This window comes from Salvia splendens, chromosome 7 (genome assembly GCF_004379255.2).
Source record: "Salvia splendens isolate huo1 chromosome 7, SspV2, whole genome shotgun sequence".
Classification (NCBI taxonomy): domain Eukaryota; kingdom Viridiplantae; phylum Streptophyta; class Magnoliopsida; order Lamiales; family Lamiaceae; genus Salvia; species Salvia splendens.
The window spans coordinates 22056382-22082111 of record NC_056038.1 but is presented as its reverse complement, the minus strand read 5'-3'; the positions used below and the strand labels follow the sequence as shown (position 1 = coordinate 22082111).

At 38.8% G+C, this 25730-nt stretch overlaps 1 protein-coding gene across 1 annotated transcript; it reads left to right on the top strand.

The window, feature by feature from the left end:
- The first annotated feature begins 273 nt into the window (after nt 1–273).
- Nucleotides 274–21028, top strand: LOC121810567. Its single transcript, XM_042211329.1, has 6 exons — nt 274–497; nt 775–846; nt 1118–1163; nt 15309–15340; nt 15533–15668; nt 20612–21028. Exons 1-6 carry the CDS (start codon nt 274–276, stop codon nt 21026–21028), a joined length of 927 nt encoding a protein of 308 aa, XP_042067263.1.
- The last annotated feature ends 4702 nt before the right edge of the window (nt 21029–25730 follow it).

Sequence of the window (25730 nt, the reverse complement as noted above, 5' to 3'; positions counted from 1 at the left end):
CTCTTAGGTACTGCTATCCTACTTTAGGTTAGCAAAGGTGTGGAGGCATGACTTATACAACTTCTTGAGACTGGCCTAATGCTTTGCGTTACACATCATCTGGGAAACTTGGGTACTCACCTGTTCATAAATAGGCACATATACGTTAAATAAAATTTCAATCCTAAAAACAAGTTTGATCATGGATTAGTTATATTATGATGTCTACTACTTGAATGCTTCTCTTTACCGATTTACTGGAATAGGTTCCTTGATTTTGGCTTGCTCTGTCGGATGGAGAAGAAGCACCAGTACGCCATGCTTGGTGCCGTAGTTCACATTGTAAATGGTGATTGGGCATCTCTTGTGTATGATTTGACGGAAATGGATGTGATTAGACCTGGGACTAACATAAGGCGTTTTACCATGGTAGCATCCATAATTTTAAAGCATATGGTTCTTATTACCATCTCATCAGATAATCTGACTTGCATATGGTTCTTATTATCATCCATATGGTACATGTTTTATATGAGTTGCTATACATGGACATCAACTTAATATATACCTAAGTGCCTCACTTTCCTTTTTAGTTTATTCCAATGAAGATGACCGTTGCTAAAAGTAGAAAAAGCTTTTATCTCTACTTTATTCTCTCTACTAAATATACAAAATAAAGTTGCATAAAGCACCCATTCCTTGGGACGGAGGGAGTACTACTTTTCATCTTCAACTTGGTGTGTGCACAGTGATAATGTTTTAAACTATTACTAGATTCCCTTGTTTGTTCTGCAGGATTGAAGCTGCATATCCATATGTTTTTCAGAAGCTTCTTGTTGACAATTCTGCTGCTACAAGGAGAATACCATATGGATGATAAGATTTAATTTTACGGTGTTCTATCGCATACAAGCACTTGCAATTCATGTAAGACGTTTGACCTACTTAACATTTTCCTGTTTTGTTAAGTTATTATTTTCTGGCTAAGATGTTTGTATTGGTTGCACGAATGATTCGGAAAATACATAATTCAAACTTTTGCCGTCTAACAGATACCGAGAATTTGGCTACTGAAAGTCTATATTCGGAATGTATTACCAAACCTCTGAAATCTTTTTTCTAATTTCTCTGTTTAAACCTTTCAGGTTGTGTTCAACAGAAGAAGAGAATTTCAATGGCAAAATGTCACGACCGCCCATACACAATCGCGGTGATCGTGACCAAGGGACAACAAAAACGACAACATTTAAGGATAGCACTTTAATGGAAACTTAATTAGCTTTAAAGAAAGAAGAACATTTTAGTTCATTAAAAGTTTAGACAACAAATGTTTAGTTTAAAGAAACTTAATGTTATAAATTCACTATTAATTAGAAATGACTTAAGATACATACGTTTAAAAGAAGCAGCGGAGAAAATAAACTTTAAAACAAACCCAATTAACTTCTAAAGAAAAACATTTAGTTTAATTTACGGAAACACCATTTTCGGATAACAATGTAAATACTCGTTTAAAACCTAACACAACCAAGCATGCTCAAACACAGTACGAAAAATATTAGAGTCTTGAGACATAGTTCAAAATATAGCAGCGGAAATAAGGTTTAAAGAGAGTCAAGGATAACGCCTATGTATGAAGACATAACGCATCCTAGGTTCTTAGGCCAACTCAACATCCTCCACAACATCCCGCTCAACCTGCACATAAAGAAAAAGAATATGCAGGGCTGAGTACTTGTTGTACTCAATGGGCTCATGCCGAAAACAATTTATATTAGTTATGTCATCCATACCAGTGATCTCGAGTTTTATACGTAGTAAAGAAATATCACGAGAACACAAAAACGTTTCATAGACTGGCCAATCAAATAATCTCCCCATTTTCTCAACAATCCATCAATCACAATCATCATTCCATGTGCGACGAAAGTGTGGCCACACTATTCGCCCACGAGACCGGCCGACTAGCAAGGACGGCTCCCGATCCCACCAGTGTACACAGCCTGATAGGGTTTGCGGCCCTACTCAGACCCGAATTCGTTTCACAACACAGCCATATACCCTAACGGAGTAAACTCAGATGAACTAGGCATCAGGCAACAATCTCATAAACCAAAAACAACATGGCATGACATAACAAGTTAAACCACCCTTATAACGCCACATGGTATTTTCGGAAAAATAAGAGGTTTGAAAAGAAAGCCCACCTCGTTCGCTTAACAATTCACAATCCAACTTATGGCAACTCTCGTTCCTCGAGTTCACGAATACATAATCACCCTTGTCAACGACAACACAAGTCAGCCTTCCACAAAATCATATTACTATGCATGTCCTATCGTTTCTCTCTCATCGTTTTTCTCAAATACCCAACCCAACGTTCATCACATAGATGGAAAAACACACCGTAGTATATTTCAACTTATCGCACGTGATTACACCATTAACCATGTTCCTTGGACATACATGCATCATATAATACTTTTAAACTTGAAAATAAGTGTCATTTTATCAAGGCAGATAACTGGCAGAACTGCGCGACCGTGTTGTAAATATCACTAAAAATTCACCCGACCTCATATGAAGCTAAATTTTGGTTACAACACAGAAGACACATTCAAGTTCATCCATACAAATCTTCACACTGAAAACACGTCGTTTAGTCAGTCAAAACAAATATTAAACCCTCTAGTCGGAACATAAAATTTCTGACAGCACTGCGCAGTTCATTTGAAAATTTCACCATAAATTCATCCAATGCCCAAAAAGGCTGAAAATTTTACACAACTCAGAAGACACTTCAAATTATTATATAGTTCAAGAATCACATCAAACGGAGGTCATTTTGTTGGTCAAGCAGAATACGAAACATTCTTGGCGAGAACACAAGTTTCAGGCAGAATTGCGCAATCAACTTCAAAAATTTATTAAAATTTCATTCTTCTACAAAATGGGCTGAAATTTACACGAGACACAGAAAATACCTTGATGTTTACTCAGTAAAAATTTCATATCAAAATTCGATTGTTTGATGGGTCAATTACACATCAGAATCCACTGATCAAACGTCACAGATTTCAGGCTCATGATTTCGAATTTAGGGTTTCTTCTTCAATCAAACAAATACAAATTTTGCATGCTTATAACACACAATCATGCCTAAAAGTTTCTCATAAACATGTTTGCACATAAATTCACGTCATTCACCAAAGATTTAAATCAAATTTCACATGAACTCAATCAACAACACATAATTATCAAAGTTCTTATGAAATAACACCTTCCCATCGATAATTTTTGCGATCTATCAATTCTACACCCTCTATATGCATGTAGGATTCAAGAATAAAGTTTCAATGAAGGAGATGAGAAGAAAATCTTAGTTATACCTTCTTGAATCAAGAAAATGAACGGTAGAAACAAGCGTTGGCACGATTCGTCGGAAACTCTTGAAAAATCCACTCCAATTGATGCAAGAAACAATGGTGGAAGAAGTTTTTGGAGAGAATGTGGAGAGGGAGGAGGGAGGCACGAAAATTGAGGGAGAATGGGGGCTAGGGTTTAGTTTAGGTGTTTTTATAGGATTAGGGTTAGGTTTAAAATTAATTAATTAATTAATTGTGGGGAAAAATACAATTAAATAAATCCCACAATTAAAAGAATAAAATAAGCATGTGGGAAGGGGAGGAAATTTTTGAAAATTCCATGTAGGAATAGCAAGGAATTTATTTGGTATTTACTTGGAGAGAATATATTTACAACTTAGGAAATAAAAGTGAATATTTCATAAACAAGGGAACAAAATAAATTAAATCTCCAAGTATGAAAATAATGGTGGGGTCCGAAAATTTCCATAAGGAATTGCACAAGGAAATTATTTAAATCCTCAATTAAATAGAATAGGATTTAAATTTGGTAATTTCTTTATGGGAAAAGACTCTCATATAATAGGTAACAAATAAATAAATTTCCTCAAGAAAAAAAATATAAGAGCATGGACGTGTGATATAGGTGAGAATTAAAAGGAAATATTCACATTCCCAATTAATTAGACATAGACATTAATTTGAATAAAAAAGGTCTCACCAAAAAGGAAACAAAATAATTCTCATCTACAAAAATAATGAGGGCCGAAAATTTCAAAGAATTGGCTAGAAAAATACATGCATGATCCTATTTAATTCATTCCCAACATTGCAAAATATCAAACACTTTACTCCACATCACCCACGACAATTTTATTCATAAAATTCACTTAATCGCATAGAAACAAAAGTTTCATAATCCAAATTTCAAAACACCATATAAAAAGAGTCACAAATTTTTGGGATGTTACATCCTTCCCCTCTAAACAGAAATTTCGTGTCGAAATTTGATCGTCTCACAAAAACAACTCGGGAAACTTTTCTTTCATTTTATCTTCTAACTCCCACGTGGCTTCCTCGGGACCATGGTGCTTCCACAACACCTTCACGGACGCTATCGTTTTGTTTCGTAACTCTTGCACCTTCCGATCTAGGATTGCTTCGGGCCTTTCCTCGTAGCTCATGTCGGGGGCCAGGATCACTTCCTCTTAATGAATCACATGTTTGGGGTCGTACACGTACTTGCGCAGCTGCGACACATGGAACACGTTGTGCACGTTTCCAAAGCTGGGAGGTAACGCCAATCGATACTCTACAGGACCTACTTCATCGATAATCTCGTACGGTCCTACAAAACGCGGTTTCAGCTTGCCTTTCACTCCAAACCTCACAACTCCTCTCGTCGGGGATACTTTCAAGAACACCTTGTCACCAATGTCGAATTTGATTTCTGTTCGACGCACGTCAGCGTACGACTTCTGCCTATCTTGTGCTTCCTTGATCCTTGCGCGGATTTGGTGCACAATTTCGGTCATCTCCTTTATGGCGTCGGGTCCTAACACCTTCCTCTAGCCAACTGCATCCCAATAAAGTGGGGATTGACACCTCCTGCCATACAAGACTTCGTACGGAGCCATATCGATCGTCGCTTGATAGCTACTGTTGTAGGCGAATTCAACCAACGGTAGAACAGTTTCCTAACTTTCCCCTCGATCTAGGACAACGGCTCGCAACATATCCTCAAGCGTCTGAATCGTCCTCTCCGACTGCCTGTCCGATTGCGGGTGATAAGCAGTGCTGGAGTTTAGTTGTGTGCCCAATTCTCATTGCAAACTCATCCAAAACTTTGATGTGAACTTCGTATCGCGGTCGGACACAATGGTCTTTGGCACTCCATGCAAACGTACAATCTCACTCACGTAGAGTTTAGCTAACTTGTCCGCTCCATAAGTAATCTTAATCGGTAAGAAGTGCGTGCTTTTAGTAAGTCGATCGATAATTACCCATATCGCAGTGTTGCCCTTTTGTGACTTTGGCAAACCCGTCACAAAATCCATAGCTAGATGCTCCCATTTCCATTCGGGAATTTCGAGTGGTTGCAACTTCCCATATGGCCGTAGGCGTAAGGCCTTCACTTGTTGACATGCTAGACATCGCTCCATATACGACGCTACGTCTCCTTTCATTCCATTCCACCAAAAACGTTGCTTCAAGTCTCGATACATCTTCGTACTTCCGGGGTGAGCAGTATAAGGCGTGGCGTATGCTTTACTCAAAATCTCATCTTTTAGCGCCTCGTCGCTCGGCACACACAATCGTCCATCATACGTCAAAGCATTATCCGCCTCCTCACTGTAATTCTCGGCTCTCACCTTCACACGTAATTCTTCCAACTTCTCATCACGTCGTTGGGCTTCTATGAGCTTGGTTCTCAAATCTGGCTCAATAACTAGCGTCGCGATTCTTCCTCCTACTGTCTCGGGCGCTTTCACTATCTCCAATCTCATTCTGTCGAATTCGCGAATCAACGCTTCCTCTTGTGTTAGGAAATAAGCCAAATGCGGTTGGTTCTTCCTACTCAAAGCATCGGCTACTACGTTTGCCTTGCCTGGGTGGTAGTGAATACCACAATCATAATCCTTCACGATCTCTAACCAACATCGTTGTCGCATGTTTAGCTCATTCTGTTCGAAGAAATACTTGAGACTCTTGTGGTCCGTAGGGTGTCTCCAAAATTTCAGTGCATGCACCGCTGCTGCTAACTCCAAATCATGAGTCAGAAAATTCAATTCATTCGGTCTCAACTGTCGGGAAGCATATGCTATTACTTTCCCATCTTGCATTAACACGCATCCTAGTCCCACTTTCGACGCATCCATATAGACGGCGTCCTTGTCGGGTTCTGGTGCCGCTAGGACTGGTGCTGTAGTCAATTTCTCTTTCAACAGTTGGAAACTCGCCTCGCACTCTGGCGTCCAAACCACCTTGATTCCTTTCTTTAGCAGTTGCGTCATCGGTCTCGCAATCTTAGAGAATCCCTCGATGAAGCGTCGATAATATCCTGCCAATCCCAAGAAACTGCGGATTTCACTTGGCGTTTTCAGTGATTTCCAATTTTGCATGGCCTCAACCTTGGCTGGCTCTACTTGAATTCCATTTGCCGTCACAATATGACCAAGAAAGTTCACTCGAGTCAACCAAAACTCGCACTTACTGAACTAAGCTTAAAGCTTCTTCTTTCACAACGTTTCCAACACTTTTGTAGATGCCATCTATGTTCTTCCTCGTTCTTCGAGTATACCAACACGTCGTCGATGAAGACTAACACAAACTTGTCAAGATACTCGTGGAAAACTCGGTTTATCAAGTCCATGAAAATGGCTGGGGAGTTGGTCAGCCCAAATGGCATCACGACGAATTCATAATCGCCATAACGAGTGCGAAAAGCAGTCTTAGGCACATCCTCTCGTCGGACCTTTAGTTGATGATACCCTGATCTCAAATCCATTTTCGAGAATACGCCCGCTCCTCGAAGTTGGTCAAACAAATCATCAATCCTTGGCAGTGGGTACATATTCTTCAAGGTCATCTTGTTGGGCTCACGATAGTCGATGCACATCCTCATCGTCCCATCCTTCTTCTTAACGAACAAAACTGGCGCTCCCCACGGTGACACTCTTGCAACTGAATCTTCAACTCGGCCAACTCCTTAGGGGCCATTCGATATGGTGCCTTCGACACTGGCGCAGATCCGGGTTCTAAGTCGATGGTAAACTCCACTTGTCTGTCGGGCGATGGTCCATGTAAGGTTTCAGGGAACACATCGGGAAAGTCTCATACTACTGCCACGTCTTCCACTTTCAACTCTTTCTTCTCCTCTCCGTTCAAATACACAAGATATGTCGGACGCCTTTTTCTTATCATCGTGGTTGCTTGCATAGCAGAGATTATGGAGGTTCGTCGGTTAATGGAGATTCCATACAAGATGGTCGGCTCGTCACCAGGGGTTTGAAAAGAAATCTGTGTCTCTTTACAGTGAATCATTGCGTGGTTCTCGGTAAGCAAATTCATTCCCAAAATTATGTCAACGTTCTCCAAAGGCATGACGTGTAAAAGTCGAGCTACTACTCCTAACTCTCCTAACAAAAACTTTAGTCAAACAGTCTTAACTTGGATATGAACCGATTTTGAAATATAACAATTGGTTATGATCATCCCCACGGAGCTTGGAAGAACATAAGATAGGTCATGAATATGGGATGGAATCAAATAAATGTCAATTCTCATAGTTGGCTTGTCCGACCAAATTTGAAAAGTCCACACGGATAATGACTTAAACGGTTGAGGAAAAGAAATGATCAGTTGCATGAGGATTGAGAAATGCAGACAGTTGTCACAAAGCGGTACTGATCATGGTTCAAGGAAAATCATAATATGGACTAACAGAATCACATCAATGGGTTCATAAGTTTGTGAAAGGCAATCTAAGTCAAAGGGGCTATTGAAAACAAAAATCAAGTGGATTAAGTTTGTTGAGGCAAGGAACAAAATGTAGGCCTTAACTTCATTTTGTAGAAAGAAAGGTTCTATTATGGAAATGATATATGAACTGAACCAAAAAGAATTTCACTCTGTAAGAAAGAACTTGACACAGACATTGTGACAAAATAAAAGGCTGAACAAAAGTTCGAAGAAAAATATCCCATAGGAAAACATGTCTGTGAAACATGAATATATTGAAGGACGAAACTGCTAGCGGCCTTAGGAATGAAGCTCAATAGCAAAGGCTCACAGAGTCAAAGTATGGTCCGTATAAATAATAGGTCAAAGAAGACTACAATCAATCCAAGTGTCCAAAGTTATGAAGGCAACACCACTTTCCAAGAACTGAGAGTGAGTTATGACTCAATGGGGGAAAAGAAACAATATGCATCACTTGCAAGGGGTGAATGAAACAAGCTGTTAAATAGACAATGGCTCACGGCTATTTGAAAGGTCCTAAAAGGTAACTTCTTATAATCCAAGTAAGAACTGTTGATTAGAATAGTTTGTTCCAGCTATTAAAGTCGCACCTCCTTGTTCATCTTTCGCACGCCGAAACTGGTAACATCGCTCTAAGAACTGTGGATCCCACGCTGAGATTTTCGTGTCATTGCCACTAATAACGATAGTTGAAATCCAAATCTTCATAAAATTCTTTGCCTGTCATAATGACTATCCTCGTAGGACATGGTTATCATCCTCGTGCTCCTTAGCAGGGTATGGAGATCATCTCCATCGTGCTTCCACTTACACAAGATTAAACTATACTAATTTAAATCGCGAGTATGATCGCTTGTCGTTGCATGAAAATATCTCTTAGCATCGGTTCTTCGTGTCTCGCACCTTGACTTATGCGTTTGCCTCAACTCTCATATTCTCGTACGTTCCATTGCTCGGAAAAGCAATAGTTAAGTTTTCAACTTAGAACTACGATTCACACGGTCAACTAGGCTTATATTTTAGGTACTCTAAGTTCACCATACGATTCATCATCTCCTAGATCATCATCTAACGTAATTCATACCTCAAGATAAACACACCACATTTTCACATCCCATAACAAAACACTTTCGAACTTCACAATTATATTCAAAACTTTTGAAACAAGATTTCCTTACACTTTCGCACCTCATAACATACATAACGTCACACTTTCATAGCTCAATTTTCCAAACGAAAAGTTATTATTTTTTTTGTGTCGAAACTCAAATTTTTTTTTAACCATTCGTGAACACAACATTTTCCATTGATCAATAATTTTCCCAAAAGAAAGAACTTACATGTTTTCATTTAAAGTTCAAAGATATATATATATATATTTTCAAAAATTCCAATAACTTTCCACAACATAAACATTTTTCCTCAATCAAACTCCACTAGAACAACTAGTCATTAAATATTGTAAAACATCAACCGCAAAACCCTTTTTCCATTTTTTTTACATGTCAAAACACCATGCAAATCTTTCAAAGCTCACAACATATTTAAATGCATTCCAAACAAAACACTCATGTGAATCTTTCAAAGCTCACAACATATTTAAATGCATTCCAAACAAAACACTCATGCACTTCACATATGTGTTTGAAACAACATTTTTAGATTACTCATTTTTTTTTCTCGAAAATTTCAACATTCTCACAAAAACTCATCAATTTCCATCTTTCATGTAAAACACTCCATCTTCCTATGTTCACATGCTTACGTCATATCATTTCCACACATATAACACATACTTAGGTCATCATATCAATCTCTCTCATGTCTCACATAATCGTACCATGACAATATCTTATTCACACATACAAGACGTGCTTAAATCATCTTGTCAATTCATGCTCATATTCCACATGTTCACACTATCACAATATTGTATTCACATATATAACATGCGCTTAGATTATCATGTCGATTATACTCATATTCCACATAGTCATATCGTCACAATTCATCTTTACGCATAACATTCATTCACATCCGTACACTTGCCCAAAACATCATCATCATGTCATCATCAATTTCATGCATTGATCTCACATGCTTTCAACAACTTAAAACATACCTCACTTTCCTTGGTTGAGCGTGATGCTTTGGATGAGCCTCGTGACACTTCTAGTCAATAGGGTTCACTAATCTAGACTTAAGGTAAAAGAAGACTCTCGGACAAGTGCGAAAGAACGAAGCTCTGATACCACTCTGTCACGACCGCCCATACTAGGGGTACCACAATCGCGACGATCGTGACCAAGGGACAACAAAAACGACAACATTTAAGGATAGCACTTTAATGGAAACTTAATTAGCTTTAAAGAAAGAATAACATTTTAGTTCATTAAAAGTTTAGACAACAAATGTTTAGTTTAAAGAAACTTAATGTTATAAATTCACTATTAATTAGAAATGACTTAAGATACATACGTTTAAAAGAAGCAGCGGAGAAAATAAACTTTAAAACAAACTCAATTAACTTCTAAAGAAAAACATTTAGTTTAATTTACGGAAACACCATTTTCGGATAACAATGTAAATACTCGTTTAAAACCTAACACAACCAAGCATGCTCAAACACAGTACGAAAAATATTAGAGTCTTGAGACATAGTTCAAAATATAGCAACGGAAATAAGGTTTAAAGAGAGTCAAGGATAACGCCTATGTATGAAGACATAACGCATCCTAGGTTCTTAGGCCAACTCAACATCCTCCACAACATCCCGCTCAACCTGCACATAAAGAAAAAGAATATGCAGGGCTGAGTACTTGTTGTACTCAATGGGCTCATGCCGAAAACAGTTTATATTAGTTATGTCATCCATACCAGTGATCTCGAGTTTTATACGTAGTAATGAAATATCACGAGAACACAAAAAAGTTTCATAGACTGGCCAGTCAAATAATCTCCCCATTTTCTCAACAATCCATCAATCACAATCATCATTCCATGTGCGACGAAAGTGTGGCCACACTATTCGCCCACGAGACCGGACGACTAGTAAGGACGACTCCCGATCCCACCAGTGTACACATCCAGATAGGGTTTGCGGCCCTACTCAGACCCGAATTCGTTTCACAACACAGCCATATAGCCTAACGGAGTAAACTCAGACGAACTAGGCATCAGGCAACAATCTCATAAACCAAAAACAACATGGCATGACAAAACAAGTTAAACCACCCTTATAACGCCACATGGTATTTTCGGAAAAATAAGAGGTTTGAAAAGAAAGCCCACCTCGTTCGCTTAACAATTCACAATCTAACTTATGGCAACTCTCGTTCCTCGAGTTCACGAATACACAATCACCCTTGTCAACGACAACACAAGTCAGCCTTCCACACTTCTAGTCAATAGGGTTCGCTTAAAAGTTTAGACAACAAATGTTTAGTTTAAAGAAACTTAATGTTATAAATTCACTATTAATTAGAAATGACTTAAGATACATACGTTTAAAAGAAGCAGCGGAGAAAATAAACTTTAAAACAAACCCAATTAACTTCTAAAGAAAAACATTTAGTTTAATTTACGGAAACACCATTTTCGGATAACAATGTAAATACTCGTTTAAAACCTAACACAACCAAGCATGCTCAAACACAGTACGAAAAATATTAGAGTCTTGAGACATAGTTCAAAATATAGCAGCGGAAATAAGGTTTAAAGAGAGTCAAGGATAACGCCTATGTATGAAGACATAACGCATCCTAGGTTCTTAGGCCAACTCAACATCCTCCACAACATCCCGCTCAACCTGCACATAAAGAAAAAGAATATGCAGGGCTGAGTACTTGTTGTACTCAATGGGCTCATGCCGAAAACAGTTTATATCAGTTATGTCATCCATACCAGTGATCTCGAGTTTTATACGTAGTAAAGAAATATCACGAGAACACAAAAACGTTTCATAGACTGGTCAGTCAAATAATCTCCCCATTTTCTCAACAATCCATCAATCACAATCATCATTCCATGTGCGACGAGAGTGTGGCCACACTATTCGCCCACGAGACCGGACGACTAGCAAGGACGGCTCCCGATCCCACCAGTGTACACAGCCTGATAGGGTTTGCGGCCCTACTCAGACCCTAATTCGTTTCACAACACAACCATATAGCCTAACGGAGTAAACTCAGATGAACTAGGCATCAGGCAACAATCTCATAAACCAAAAACAACATGGCATGACATAACAAGTTAAACCACCCTTATAACGCCACATGGTATTTTCGGAAAAATAAGAGGTTTGAAAAGAAAGCCCACCTCGTTCGCTTAACAATTCACAATCTAACTTATGGCAACTCTCGTTCCTCGAGTTCACGAATACACAATCACCCTTGTCAACGACAACACAAGTCAGCCTTCCACACTTCTAGTCAATAGGGTTTGCTTAAAAGTTTAGACAACAAATGTTTAGTTTAAAGAAACTTAATGTTATAAATTCACTATTAATTAGAAATGACTTAAGATACATACGTTTAAAAGAAGCAGCGGAGAAAATAAACTTTAAAACAAACTCAATTAACTTCTAAAGAAAAACATTTAGTTTAATTTACGGAAACACCATTTTTGGATAACAATGTAAATACTCGTTTAAAACCTAAAACAACCAAGCATGCTCAAACACAGTACGAAAAATATTAGAGTCTTGAGACATAGTTCAAAATATAGCAGCGGAAATAAGGTTTAAAGAGAGTCAAGGATAACGCCTATGTATGAAGACATAACGCATCCTAGGTTCTTAGGCCAACTCAACGTCCTCCACAACATCCCGCTCAACCTGCACATAAAGAAAAAGAATATGCAGGGCTGAGTACTTGTTGTACTCAATGGGCTCATGCCGAAAACAATTTATATTAGTTATGCCATCCATACCAGTGATCTCGAGTTTTATACGTAGTAAAGAAATATCACGAGAACACAAAAACGTTTCATAGACTGGCCAGTCAAATAATCTTCCCATTTTCTCAACAATCCATCAATCACAATCATCATTCCATGTGCGACGAAAGTGTGGCCACACTATTCGCCCACGAGACCGGCCGACTAGCAAGGACGTCTCCCGATCCCACCAGTGTACACAGCCTGATAGGGTTTGCGGCCCTACTCAGACCCGAATTCGTTTCACAATACAGCCATATACCCTAACGGAGTAAACTCAGATGAACTAGGCATCGGGAAACAATCTCATAAACCAAAAACAACATGGCATGACATAACAAGTTAAACCACCCTTATAACGCCACATGGTATTTTCGGAAAAATAAGAGGTTTGAAAAGAAAGCCCACCTCGTTCGCTTAACAATTCACAATCCAACTTATGGCAACTCTCGTTCCTCGAGTTCACGAATACACAATCACCCTTGTCAACGACAACACAAGTCAGCCTTCCACAAAATCATATTACTATGCATGTCCTATCGTTTCTCTCAAATCGTTTTTCTCAAATACCCAACCCAACGTTCATCACATAGATGGAAAAACACACCGTAGTATATTTCAACTTATCGCACGTGATCAAACCATTAACCACGTTCCTTGGACATACATGCATCATATAATACTTTAAAACTTGAAAATAAGTGTAATTTTATCAAGGCAGAAAACTGGCAGAACTGCGCGACCGTGTTGTAAAAATCACTAAATATTCACCCGACCTCATATGAAGCTAAATTTTGGATACAACACAGAAGACACATTCAAGTTCATTCATAAAAATCTTCACACTGAAATCACGTCGTTTAGTCAGTCAAAACAAATATTAAACCCTCTGGTCGGAACATAAAATTTCTGACAGCACTGCGCAGTTCATTTGAAAATTTCACCATAAATTCATCCAATGCCCAAAAAGGCTGAAAATTTTACACAACTCAGAAGACACTTCAAATTATTATATAGTTCAAGAATCACATCAAACGGAGGTCATTTTGTTGGTCAAGCAGAATACGAAACATTCTTGGCGAGAACACAAGTTTCAGGCAGAATTGCGCAGTCAACTTCAAAAATTTATTAAAATTTCATTCTTTGACAAAATGGGCTGAAATTTACACGAGACACAGAAAATACCTTGAAGTTTACTCAGTAAAAATTTCATATCAAAATTCGATCGTTTGATGGGGTCAATTACACATCAGAATCCACTGATCGAACGTCACAGATTTCAGGCTCATGATTTCGAATTTAGGGTTTCTTCTTCAATCAAACAAATACAAATTTTTCATGCTTATAACACACAATCATGCCTAAAAGTTTCTCATAAACATGTTTGCACATAAATTCACGTCATTCACCAAAGATTTAAATCAAATTTCACATGAACTCAATCAACAACACATAATTATCAAAGTTCTTATGAAATCACACCTTCCCATCGATAATTTTTGCGATCTATCAATCCTACACCCTCTATATGCATGTAGGATTCAAGAATAAAGTTTCAATGAAGGAGATGAGAAGAAAATCTTAGTTATACCTTCTTGAATCAAGAAAACGAACGGTAGAAACAAGCGTTGGCACGATTCGTCGGAAACTCTTGAAAAATCCACTCCAATTGATGCAAGAAACAATGGTGGAAGAAGTTTTTGGAGAGAATGTGGAGAGGGAGGAGGGAGGCACGAAAATTGAGGGAGAATGGGGGCTAGGGTTTAGTTTAGGTGTTTTTATAGGATTAGGGTTAGGTTTAAAATTAATTAATTAATTAATTGTGGGGAAAAATACAATTAAATAAATCCCACAATTAAAAGAATAAAATAAGCATGTGGGAAGGGGAGGAAATTTTCAAAAATTCCATGTAGGAATAGCAAGGAATTTATTTGGTATTTACTTGGAGAGAATATATTCACAACTTAGGAAATAAAAGTGAATATTTCATAAACAAGGGAACAAAATAAATTAAATCTCCAAGTATGAAAATAATGGTGGGGGCCGAAAATTTCCATAAGGAATTGCACAAGGAAATTATTTAAATCCTCAATTAAATAGAATAGGATTTAAATTTGGTAATTTCTTTATGGGAAAAGACTCTCATATAATAGGTAACAAATAAATAAATTTCCTCAAGGAAAAAAAATATAAGAGCATGGGCGTGTGATATAGGTGAGAATTAAAAGGAAATATTCACATTCCCAATTAATTAGACATAGACATTAATTTGAATAAAAAAGGGTCTCACCAAAAAGGAAACAAAATAATTTTCCTCTACAAAAATAATGAGGGCCGAAAATTTCAAAGAATTGGCTAGAAAAATACATGCATGATCCTATTTAATTCATTCCCAACATTGCAAAATATCAAACACTTTACTCCACGTCACCCACGACAATTTTATTCACAAAATTCACTTAATCGCATAGAAACAAAAGTTTCATAATCCAAATTTCAAAAAACCATATAAAAAGAGTCACAAATTTTTGGGATGTTACACAAAAGCTTGCTGTTTTCTTGAGAGTTGGAGCAACCAGGTAAATTAATACTGAATTTTCCTGCACGCTAGTATTGGCAAGTGGTCAGAACAAATGTAGGCTGTTTCTCCTTCAGAAGCATTTGTGTTTCCTTAGTTTATTTTCTTTTCAATTTTCTGTTGTTTTTTGGGGTGGACAGATGCTATCTCCGTAGCATTTGATCTATGACTACCATTTCCATTTTGTTTCCAGGAAAGGGCTGAAATCATTGGTGAAACAAAACACGCATACTTCTCTCGTGCAATCTGCAAATGGAATCGCTCCAGAAGCACTGAAAATTCTACCATCCAAAAACGGCCTCGTTTTAAGAAGACTCTTGATGACTGCAGTAAGCGCCTTTACTTCAACCTATTTATGCTGTTGCATATCAACTTTTCACTTTCTATTCATGTAAAGAATGGTGGCTAAGCAACATCTATACGTATGCATGAGAATGCATGGGACCGAAGCATGTGTATGTGGAAGTCCATATGAACTTAAGGTGTGATTCACACCATCAGATCGAGGCTTGGGAGTTCAAATAGCGGTTGAGCTTATAGCCGTTAGATAGTTAGTATGCAACCGATTCTTGTGAAGGTCTTGCTTCACTTATGCTTGTATAAATAGTCGGTTAGCTAGTTTGTTTGTAGTTAGTTCATTCACAAAAGTGTAGAAACGTTTTCTTGATTCATTTTGAATAAGATTTTGCTATTAAAGGCTCATAGTGCGGTCGTCTTGTGTCTGGGAGACAAGGTTTTGAGAGAGGTTCAAAGTGAAACAACAGCGGCTGGAATCTTGGCTAAATTGGATGAGGTATACATGGATAAATCTCTGGCTAACAGGCTCTATATGAAAAGGAGGCTCTACTCCTATAGCTTCTCTGATGATAGATCTATAATGGAGCGGCTAGAGGATTTCTCCAAGGCAGTTGATGATCTTGAATCCATAGATGTCAAGATCAGTGATGAAGACAAAGCTATCCTCGTCCTGAATGCCCTACCTAACTCTTATGATCAGATGCGAGATGCCATCTTGTATGGAAGAGATAAGGTGATCTTTCTGGCAGAAGTGCAGGCTGCACTTATGGCTAAAGAGCTGCAAAAGGGGGCACCGAGAAAGCAGGATTTGCAGCCTGAATCTTTGAACATTAAGAAGTTTGGGAAGAAGAATTTTAAGAAGAAGATGAATGAATCGAAACCAGGGTTTTCTGGGATGAAGGAGACCCGTAGCTGTCACTGGTATAAGAAACCTGGACATCTCAAGCGAGATTGCTTTGCATGGAAGAAGAAGCAAGCGACAGAGGGCATGGCTCACACCAATGTAGTAAGCGAAGAGGCTGATGATGAGCATGTGGTGATGAATGTGATGGAGAAGGATGAAAAGGGGTCTTGGATCATGGACTCAGGCTGCTCGTTTCACATGTGCCCTCATAGAGAATGGTTTCAAGAATTGAGTGAGGCTAATGGATCTGTTCTTTTAGGGAACAATCATACATGTTCAATCATGGGGATAGGTAGCATATTCTTGAAGGTCCACGATGGTTCTGTGAGGAAGCTCACTGATGTGAGATTCATACCTCAAGTCAAGAGAAACCTCATATCTCTGGGAATCCTTGAAAAGAAAGGGTTCTCATTCACCTCAGAGAATGGTGAGATGAAAGTCTGCAAGAACTCAAGAATTATGATGATAGCTCAGAGAGTGGAAAGCCTATATTATCTTCAAGCTACTGTGGTAATGGAGAAACTAATACCATCATCAGAACTGACTTGAGAAGTTGGTATCTCAGGTTAGGCCATCCAGCAGAAGGTAGCATCAAAGCACTGATCAAGAAGGGACTCATTGAAGGGGATGGATCAGAGGATCTTGGTGTATGTGAGGATTGCTTGCTGGGGAAGGCCAAGAAGCTCTCATATCCAACAGGTAAACACACATCATCCTCTCCACTTGACTATATACATTCAGATTTGGGGGGCCTGCCCCAGTTAAAAGTCAAGGTGGAGGTAGGTACTATATGTCTATTATTGATGATTGGTCCAGAAAGGTGTGGGTTTATGTGCTTAAGGATAAGTCTGAGGCATTCAAATTCTTCAAGATCTGGTGTAAAGAGGTGGAAGTTGAGAAATGAACTCTACCTAAGGTATTGAGGACAGATAATGGGTTAGAGTACCTCTCCAAAGAATTTGATGAGTTCTGTCGTGAGAGGGGTATAAAGAGGCACAAAACGGTACCTGCTAATCCTCAACAGAATGGAATGGCCGAGAGGATGAATAGGACTCTAGTTGAAAGAGTCAGATGCATGCTTTCATCATCTGGAGCAAGCAAGAGCTTCTGGGCAGAAGCTGTATGTACTGCAGCCTATCTGATAAACAAGTGCCCAGCTTCTGGGATTCAAGGGGATATTCCAGATGAAAGATGGTATGGAAATAAGATGGACTATTCTTGGCTGAAACCTTTTGGTTGCAAGGCCTTTGCACACCAAAAACACGGGAAGCTTAATCCTAGAGCTATGCAGTGCATTATGCTAGGATATCAAAAAGGTGTCAAGGGGTATAGGTTATGGAGTATTGAGCCAGGAAATCAAAAGGTAATAGTGAGCCGAGATGTTATTTTCATAGAAGATTTGATGCCTTTCTTGAAGCCAACTGCAGACACAGAATCTGAGAAAACCAATGCAATGAGAGGTGATCAGTTTGAGGTGGAGTTAGATTGGACTCAGGCTACTCCTGGTGGTGAGGAGTGTGAGGATATGAGCACTGAGGTCTCAAAGGAGGATCTTGGAGGTGAAGATCTAGTAATTAGTCAGTCTCAAAATGATCAACATAATCTGGATGGCTACCAGCTTGCCAGAGACAGGCAGAGAATAAGTAACATTAGAGTTCCTGCAAGGTTCAGAAATGATTCAGAAATGCTGAATTTTGCTTTGCATATTGCTGAGCAATTGGAGTTGAATGAACCTACTTCTTATACAGAAGCTATAAGGGGGGTAGAGAGCAAGCAGTGGGTGCAAGCTATGAAAGAGGAAATTGATTCTTTGATCAGCAATAAGACATGGATCCTAGTGGATAAGAAGGAATTCAGAAAGGTCATTGGATGCAAGTGGGTTTTCAAGAAGAAATTTGAGAATGTAGGCTCTGATAAGGTAAGATACAAAGCAAGGCTGTGGCTAAGGGCTACAATCAAGAGGAGGGAGTGGATTTCAATGAAGTTTTCTCTCCAGTCGTAAAACATAATTCTATAAGAGTGTTGTTGTCAGTAGCTGCAAAGAAGGATTGGGAGATAGAGCAATTAGATGTAAAGACTGCATTCTTGAATGGGGACTTGGAGGAGACCATATACATGTCACAGCCACAAGGGTTGGAAATCCCAGGGTCAGAAGAAAAGGTGTACATGTTGAAAAAGAGTCTTTATGGCCTGAAGCAGAGTAGCAGGCAGTGGTATCTGAAATTTGGTGAGAGTCTCTCAAGTCTGGGGTTCATTAGATCCTTGTATGACAACTGTGTATTTGTGAAAAGACAGCAAGGGAAGGAACCTGTGTATCTTCTACTTTATGTAGATGATATGTTGATATCTGGTGCTAATCTGCATGAAATCAATAAGGTGAAGGCTAAGCTCAAGAAGAACTTTGAGATGAAGGATCTGGGAGTTGCTAAAAGAATTCTTGGGATGGGTATAACCAGAGATAGAAAGAGCAAGAAAGTGTGGCTGTTTCAGACTGACTATATCAGGAAAGTCTTGGGCAAGTTCATATCAGAAAACATGAAGTATGTTGCTACACCATTGGCTTCACATTTCAAGTTATCAAAGGAGCAGAAGGCCAAAAGTGATGTAGAAAGAGGGGAAATGGAGCTGATCCCTTACTCTAGCATAATTGGGAGTTTGATGTACATGATGATATGTACAAGACCAGACATTGCTCATGCAATAAGCACCATTAGCAGATATATGGTTGGCTATGGAAAACAACACTGGAATGCTTTGAAGTGGACCATGAGGTATCTCAACTCGGCTGATAATCTGGGAATTTTGTTCATGGGAGGAAGTGAGGATGGAAAGGATCCCTTGATGGGGTATTGTGACTCAGATTATGCAGCAAATGTAGATACCAGAAGGTCTCAAACAGGGTACATCTTCACTTTATATGGTTCAGCAATCTGTTGGAGTTCAACCTTGCAAAATGTGGTTGCTCTGTCAACCACAGAGGCCGAGTATATGGCTCTTACCTCAGCCGTGAAAGAGAGTAAATGGTTGATGGGGTTGATATCAGATTTTGGTATAAGGCAAGATGGAGTGCTGATTCATTGTGACAATAATGGTGCAATATGTTTTTCAAGACATCAGATGTTTCATGATAGAAGCAAACATATAGATGTAAGACTTCACTTTATTAGAGATGAAGTTGAAAGTGGAAGAGTGAAGGTTGTGAAGATTGGGACTGATCATAATCCAGCTGATATGCTGACAAAGGCATTGAGTAAAGAGAAGTTTGATTACTGCTGCAGGCTTGTGAACTTAGTGGCAGTAAAGTCTTGAGTCTAGATGTGCTAGCCAAGGTGGAGATTGTAAAGAATGGTGGCTAAGCAACATCTATACGTGTGCATAAGAATGCATGGGACTGAAGCATGTGTATGTGGAAGTCCATATGAGCTTAAGGTGTGATTCACACCATCAGATCGAGGCTTGGGAGTTCAAATAGCGGTTGAGCTTATAGCCGTTAGATAGTTAGTATGCAACCGATTCTTGTGAAGGTCTTGCTTCACTTATGCTTGTATAAATAGTCGGTTAGCTAGTTTGTTTGTAGTTAGTTCATTCACAAAAGTGTAGAAACGTTTTCTTAATTCACTTTGAATAAGATTTTGCTATTTTCTACCGAGATCAGTTCTTCCATTATTCTTCACTTCTTGTCTTCGTCTTCATTCTCGTTCTCCATCTTCAACAATCCCAACAATTCAAAAGTATGCGTACAAGTGTCCCATACATTCGAGAATGACATGTTAGTACACATAATGACATAATCAATATATTGACTTTGTTTTCAAGTCTAGGACAGGTCCACTTTGTGATACTAAAAGTACCATCTTAAAGTCAATTGTCATTTTGCAGATTTTCAGTTGCCAACACAGCTTCCCAAGACCGGAATAGTGGGCCCTTCCTATTTTTGAAAACTGAATCAACTTATCGGATAATGATGTGCGTGCGAGTCATTTATTAAAATCATGAATACTTTGCGGTAGAAAGTGAAATGTGAGTTTTATCTTCCTTAGTTGGAGACCAAAACCATCCGTTGTCCAACAGGATGGAGCCTCACTGATTCGAGCGCTCGTTTCGAAAGAGGCCATTTCGTTCCTCCAAGAGCTTTGTCAGGTCGTTGCAGATGTTATATACAAATGGATATCTGGAGCAATGGAGAAAGGTCTCAATATCCCCAAAGGTAGCTCTCCATTCACGCTGGCTGACAGCAATTCACATGCATCCTCTACAAACGACGAATACAAATCTCTCTTTACAGATCGTCGTCTCAGAGTGATCTTCTCCAAGTCTTATAATTCTGCAAGGAAAGATCCTCTATTGCTGTTAAGATTCTACTATGCTTCATTATCGTTGCTCTTCGTGCCATCGGCTATGGCTTGTCGAAGAGTGTTGGCAGCCCTCATCAGAGCTTACTTGAGTCGCACATCCTATAACTGGAAGCAAATCTCTATGGCCAACTAAGGGTACTGCTCGAAGCTTTTTCTTCAAGATAATCTATGAGGAGCAAAACATCCGTTGAAGGTTACTCTGTAGAGAAAAAAGCTTATAAATAAATAGTACTGTAAAATTTTTGTAAATGGTAATATCGTATACATTGAACACTTTTTTTTAAAGAAATTTTTACCTACAAATGGTATGTAAAAGACCGTGATTATACTTTTTTTGTCCGATTAAAAATGGGACGATTTTCTTTTTAGCTGTCCATTATAAATGAAACATTTCCTAAAATTGAAATATCATAATCTCTATTTTTCATATCTTTTACTTTATTCTCTCTTCATTAACTCACAAATAACACTATATAAAATCTCGAGCCTAAAAGCAAACGTTTCATAATTAATGGGACGAAGGGAGTTTCGAGTTTGCTCGAAAGTTTTGGATCATGAAGGGATCAAGTTTGAGTTTAGTTGAGCGTCAACTTGTTTGACTCAAAAGAACAACCTATATATGTTAGGTAGTTTGATTTTACTCCTTCCGTTGTCACATATTTCTATTTCTATCTGTCACACAAAATTTGTTACATACCATTTTTACTATTTTAGGTAGTGAACCTCAAATTCTATTAATTTATTCTCATTCATATTTTATTATAAAATTAATATTTGAAAGTAGGATACACATTTCACTAAGAGCATCCCCATCCGTGCTCTTGTCAAAGAGCACGGTTGTGGTCCCGGACCCACTTTTATTACTTTTTTACTCCCAGCTCTTAGGCAAGAGCACAACACACACATCCATGCTCTTCCACATGCACATGCTCAATGGTCCGACCATTCTATTATTCAATTTAAATAAAAACATTTCCACAATATTAGAATGCATTAAAAATACCTGGAATACTATTACAAAATACTAAAAAATTAAAAATTACATAATTAAATTCATAAAATTAAAAAACCCACTACTCGTGGGCGAATTTCACCCAAATGTGTTTGATTAGGTCTTCTTGTAGCTCAGTGTGGGTTCGGGTATCGCGCATTGTGTGTCTTGTTTCGATCCTCTCGCCCACCGTCGTATGCACACCTCGGCGTAGGGGAGACCTCGAGGTTGAGCTTCTAGCATCATCCTCGTCGTAAAAGTTGGCCGCCCTCGGTCCTTCATAGCTATAATCATGTTGTGCAAGATAATACACGTGTACATGATGTCGGCGATATTTTTAACGTACCATAGCTGAGACGGGGCCTTCACAATGTTGAATTGGCCTTGAAGGACCCCAAAAGCTCTTTCGACGTATTTCTGAGCAGACTCTTGACGCTGTGCAAAAAGAACCCGTCTCGGGTCTTGCAGATTGCTGAACGTCTTCACGAAAGTCGACCACCTTGGGTAGATACCCTCGGCGAGATAGTAACCCATGTGGTATGCATTTCCGTTTACGGTGAAGTCGATCGCCGGTTGATAAGGCTCGTTTCATGCATCTATTTTGGGTCTAAATTCTGTGTTTTCCATGGTGCTAACGTGTAATTATAATCCAGATGCATGAATATTCTGCCGGACCCAGGAACGTGTTCTATTTACCAGGGCAGATGAAATAGGAGCAAAAAGTGAAGAAAATGAGCAGAATACTCGAGGGCATAAACGTCAAACCACAAAGACCGATTGCCCTAGGGATTGGAGCCGTGCCTATAAATACGAGGAAAAATATCAAAGAAGGAGGTTTTTTTTTGGGGGAGATAGGAAAATCCTTAGTTAGTTTCGGCTCACTCTACATCTTCACTCACTTAGCTCATGCGTTTGGTTTCATATGGGGAATTCTGGGTAGTGGTGTAGTTTCGGTGTCTTTGGAAGTGTAACACCGTCCTGATAAGGGTGAAAAAACAATTTTAATTTTCTGCACGTACTTACTTTCGCCGACTTCCTTGCCGGAAGTTCGGTTACTGTTTCGAGGCTACAATTGCAGTTTGATGCTTAATCTAGTTTCTATTTTTTGTTTCCGCTCTGATTCTGATGCTTTACTGTTTATTTACTGATCTGGATGCTTTTTGCAACTCTTGGATATTTGAAGTTGAGATCAGAGAGATCTGAGTGGATTTGTTGGTTGTTGGTTTGAATCGAAGTTGGAGGTTATGGATATGAGATTTGTTGGTTTGAATCGGAGTTGGAGGTTGTGGATCTGAGTTTTGTCTGTGTGAATCTGATGGATCTAGTGTAGATTTCCTTTTTAATATTTAAATCTAAGTACATACTTTTGGATCTGCATGGAATTTTCTGTTACTATGGATTTACTTGACCTAATAGATTAGATTTGTTAATTTTCTGCTTAATCATCATGTTTAACGTCCGATCTGAAGTTTGCTCTGTTTCTATGCTCTGCTCTGTTCCAGTTCATGTTTGTTTATTGAAGAAGATGAAGATAATCTGTAGTTAGAATCAAATCCGCTTTAGTTTGATAGTTGCAGCTTTCCTGTCAGTAGCTATTTAAGGAAATTTGTTCTGTTACTTTTTCTCATGTTCTGTTGTCTCACTGTTTTAGGAAACTTTACTTTACCTGACCCAGTAGTTTGATAACTGTTCCAAAGTTAATTTCCAGTTTCGAATCATGCATGTGACTATGTTTGAAGCACTTTCAGTTCTCTGGATCCAATAGATAGAATAGATTAGTTTTAATTTCCCAGGTCTAGTAGTAAAACTCAACCCTCCAGAATTCTCTTAATGCATTCCAAACCCTTCCGTCCTCGTGGATTCGATCCCGACTTCCCTATACTAGCCAATAGTATAGAGGGTTGAGGTTTTGAAGCGGGATTGTTGTGACAACGACTGAATTCTGAGAGTTCATGATCTCCTAGACCCTATGCTCTAGTGAATCCTCTGAACCTAAGAGTTTATTTTTACATAGCAGCAGCAATCATCTTCCGCTCTTCACCGGTGCTACACCATTCAAAACATCATTGAAGAGTGGTGTAGAATAGAGCACGTTCAAGTCGTTGTTGGATCCGGCAACACCGAAATATGCATGCCAAATCCATAGGAAGTAGTCGGCGACCGCTTCAAGGATAATCGTTGGGCCGCCGCCTTTGTGGCCGCTTAAGTATTGCCCCCTCCAAGCAGTCGGGCAATTCTTCCACTTCCAATGCAAGCAGTCAATGCTGCCAAACATACAAAAAACCGTCGACTGTTTCATGAAGATTAAGCAACCGTTGACAATCATCGATGGTGGGTGTCCGAAGGAATTCCTCACCGAAAGCAGAACGAACGGCGTCACAAAAATTTTTAAGGCATAGGATTCCAGTTGACTCATCCACATGCAAATACTCGTCGAAGAGGTCAGCCATTTGCCCAGTAGCAAGTTGTAGGATGGCACAAGTGTTAGGGTTTAGTATACTGAAAAGCATGTTTCGAGCAAATTCGCACGAATAGGAATCTTGCTTGTATACGGAAAAACTCTACAATCCACTTTTAACCCGATTCAGTATTATTCGAGCAGTTTGCACGAATAGAATCAGTATATTATTACATTGTGTTTACTTTTGCATTTATAAGATGTTTTATAAATATTTAAATGCATAAGAAGTAAACAAAGCCTAAGTCTTTTGCTTAGTAGACTGGTTGTGGCCGTCGTCCAGTTTAAGGTAACTACAGTAGGTTCTATGCAATGCTTTCCAAAAGAAAAAGAAGAATTTCACAACCTAGATAGGCTTTGGCTACCTAACGTGAAAGGTTGAAATGTCAGTCCGATTATTTCCAAGCCTTATTGAAATAAGATGACGTTGGTGTGGTATAGCACTGAATGGATCTAACAACAAGACGTGTCTTTATGCTATCTACTGAAAGGCGAGGTCTTGATAAATATTTAGTTCTTAATCAATGTACGTTAGCATTAAGCATACGATATTGAGTATCTACTACTTTGACTTACCAAAGGTGCAGGTTTTTCGTCACCCAACGATCCAGGTATATTGGGTAGTGGTGATCATTATCTAGCGGTGCTAGGATTGCTATTATGTTGAATCGCGCACGAGGTGAGTCTCGTTTGATAATGTCCTCAAGAGGAGCTTGAACAAGGTTTTATTATTCGCAAACTGGCCAGTTGGAGTTTTATTACTCTATGAATAATAAATAAGTGTTTCTTGCTAAGTCTACTCTTGGAGTTAATAAGATGTTAATTAATTAAGTCCATAGCATACTTAAATTAATTAATGGGCATTTATTTCTTAAGCGCGGGAAATGAATAATAAACAAAATGGAAACCCGAAAAACTTATAATTTTGGATTTGGATGGGGAGTTCAATATTACGTCTGTAGTGGTTGCTCGTAATATTCCAATATAAGCTTGTATTAAATTGTGGGTTCAATTTAATTAGTAAAAAGCTAATTGGGGGAGCCCATATCCAAAACCTTCCATAGATCCCTGATTGGGCCCAATATGAACTATTATAAATAGGAGAATAAAAGAGACAGAAAAACAATTTTTTAGTGTGAGAATTTTCGTCCCTCTCTCTAATTAGTAGAGGTACGATTTTTTCTACTTCTTTTCTCCTCCGTGAGTTCTTCAGCTCCTCCTCCGTGAGAAAGTTCTGTCTTCTTTATTCGAGTCCTAGTGTTTCGATAAGATCAGCCTACCCTGATGTCGGAATACAGTTCGGGACACCAGTCAGAAGATCTGTGGTCTAGTATTGAAGATCAGCGTGGAGAGGGCGCGAGCAATCGACGATTCTTTGGAGAATCA

Coding starts and splice junctions, on each gene's coding strand:
- LOC121810567 (XM_042211329.1), top strand. CDS start 274: ATGGAGAAGAAGCACCAGTACGCCATGCTTGGTGCCGTAGTTCACATT. Junction 498..774: donor TTCTTATTATCATCCATATG/GTACATGTTTTA, acceptor TTTGTTCTGCAG/GATTGAAGCTGCATATCCAT. Junction 15,341..15,532: donor TTGAGAGTTGGAGCAACCAG/GTAAATTAATAC, acceptor TTTTGTTTCCAG/GAAAGGGCTGAAATCATTGG.